This window comes from Mandrillus leucophaeus, unplaced genomic scaffold (genome assembly GCF_000951045.1).
Source record: "Mandrillus leucophaeus isolate KB7577 unplaced genomic scaffold, Mleu.le_1.0 Scaffold53, whole genome shotgun sequence".
NCBI classification, from domain to species: domain Eukaryota; kingdom Metazoa; phylum Chordata; class Mammalia; order Primates; family Cercopithecidae; genus Mandrillus; species Mandrillus leucophaeus.
The window spans coordinates 2216527-2218805 of NW_012105697.1; the positions used below are offsets into that span (position 1 = coordinate 2216527).

At 43.5% G+C, this 2279-nt stretch overlaps 1 protein-coding gene across 1 annotated transcript in view; it reads left to right on the top strand.

Moving 5' to 3' along the window:
• Window positions 1-1397, top strand: part of NLRP5 (NLR family, pyrin domain containing 5) — an 87997-nt gene extending 86600 nt beyond the window's left edge. The window contains 1 exon segment of the mRNA XM_011997035.1: window positions 985-1397. Within this exon segment, the coding sequence (XP_011852425.1) occupies window positions 985-1117 (133 nt within the window). The 3' untranslated portion in view covers window positions 1118-1397.
• Window positions 1398-2279: the final 882 nt, after the last annotated feature.

Below are 2279 nucleotides of genomic sequence, written 5' to 3' on the forward strand. Positions count from 1 at the left end.
AAACAACATATAATGAAACCAATGTTTTCTCATGGTTATGACAATGACTCTGAAGAAAATGACGTTCTTTGAGAATCTGCTGTAGTAGTTTTGCTTAAAGTCACTGTTTCCAAGAACCTATCAATGACATTAAGGGAGAACTTACTGTACCTTACCAAACCCTGCAACAGGACCTGGCACAGAGACACTAAGGAAGGAATTCATGGATGGACTGAAGGATCATGCTTGCAACTTAGGACTGTTGTTGAGGAGCAGGTGCCTTTAAAAGCTCAGCGTAGTATCTGACATGTCCAAGTTTCTTTACAGGCAGAGAATTACTTTTATTCTATAGGGAACATGCTACTGTTATCAAGCAAAAGTGGCTCACTGCCTGATGTGCTAGAGGCAAGTACTGTGACATTGGAGATTTGAGGGGGAATAAAAGCCCTATACTGCAGGTCAGCTCACAAGGAGACAGGAGTCAAGCTCAAATCTGTCTCCCCATGCTGGCTTCAAGGCAGTATTTCTATTAGAAAAGGTTCAGGAAGTAGATTCTGAGATTAGTAGGTGATTAGAAGAAAAGGGGAGGTCTGGAAAGTCCTTGGGCATGTGTAATTATCCATTCATGCTACCTCATGGGTTGCATGTGCCAATTTAGGGAGAGTTAGTATAAAACCTGGTGGAAATTAGGGCTGTGACATCAGCAAGCTCATTCTCTGCAAACTCTAGCCTTGCCATACTTTTTCTAGCCGATTTCAGCCAGTTCTTTCATAAGTAGAGGAGGTGGGAGTCTCCATGTTTCAGCAAGCTGTTTCTTTTATTGTCTGCCATCCTGCAAACTCAATAATTTCTGTTAGTCATTGGTTTCTTTAACTCTTTTAACTACTGTTCCTTAAGAGTACAAGAAAAGGTTTGAGATCCTTGATGAGGCTTCCAGGAATTTTGAGGAAGGGAGAAGAGTCGAAAGCAACGTCTCTGTAGCGAGTCCTCTCTCTGTCTCCCCAGGCTGTGGAAATGGCAGTACCCTGTGCAAATAAAGAAGCTGCTGGAGGAAGTGCAGCTGCTCAAGCCCCAAATCATAATTGATGGTAGTTGGCATTCTTTTGATGAAGATGACCGGTACTGGTGGAAAAACTGAAGATACGGAAACCTGCCCCACTCACACCCATCTAATGGAGGAACTTTAAATGTTGTTTTCTCAGAGCAAGCCATGCCCCTGGGAGTTCCTTCTCAAAGATGGAGAATGATTTCTGATTCTTATGAAGCCCTCAATGGTAGTGATTCTTTGTTCAATATACCTTGGTTACTGGATTTGAAGGCTGGAGACCTTCAAGTCATAGGACTGAGTATCTGTGAAATGTCAGTCCTACCTCAGAGCATACAGAGGGAATGAAATAAACACAGAGCATTTGGAAAAGGTGTCAAGTAGTGGTTTTCTTAACTAGTGTGGGGATGTGGTTTAGGAGCAGAGAGGTTAGGAGGACCTAGATCTTCAAAAGCAGCCCCTGAATTTGGGTACCACAACTAGTGGTGTTTTTTTGTTTTTTGTTTTGTTTTGTTTGAGACAGTTTCACTCTGTCACCCAGGCTGGAGTGCAGTGGGGTGATCTCTGCTCACTGCAAGCTCCACCTCCTGGGTTCACGCCACTCTCCTGCCTCCCAAGTAGCGCACCCACCACCACACCCGGCTAATTTTTTTGTATTTTTAGTAGAATTGGGGTTTCACGGTGTTAGCCAGGATGGTCTCAATCTCCTGACCTTGTGATCCGCCCACCTCAGCCTCCCGAAGTGCTGGGATTACAGGTGTGAGCCACCGTGCTTGGCCAACTAATTACTGGTTTTTTAAAGCACATACCTGAATACCAAAGTATGGTGTTACTGTCACTCAATATCTGAACTGTAAACATAAAGTCTAATTTATTCCTTAGTGTAATGAAAACTTGGTCTATCACAGTCTCTCTGAGTAGAGCAGACTTCTGATCTTTGTAGGCAGGAATTTGGGGAGGGTACAGAATGAGGCTGAACCTTGAAGGTATAAGGTAGCCTGTGGTTACTCAGGTGAGGCTGATTGGTACAGATGTGTTCATCAGAGTGCATCCCTTCCCGACTGGCTGAATTTCAGATGCAAAGAGCAGCTGCTGGTTGGCTTGAAAAAAGCATGTTCACTGAGGTAAGTTGTCTTGGATCCATTGAATGGATTTAAACCTGCCTAAGTAGTTACTTATTACCATGGCTACAGAACCATCGGTCTATTCCTAGAAGAGTGGAAAACTCTTACATTCTTGCCAAAATGTACTTCTT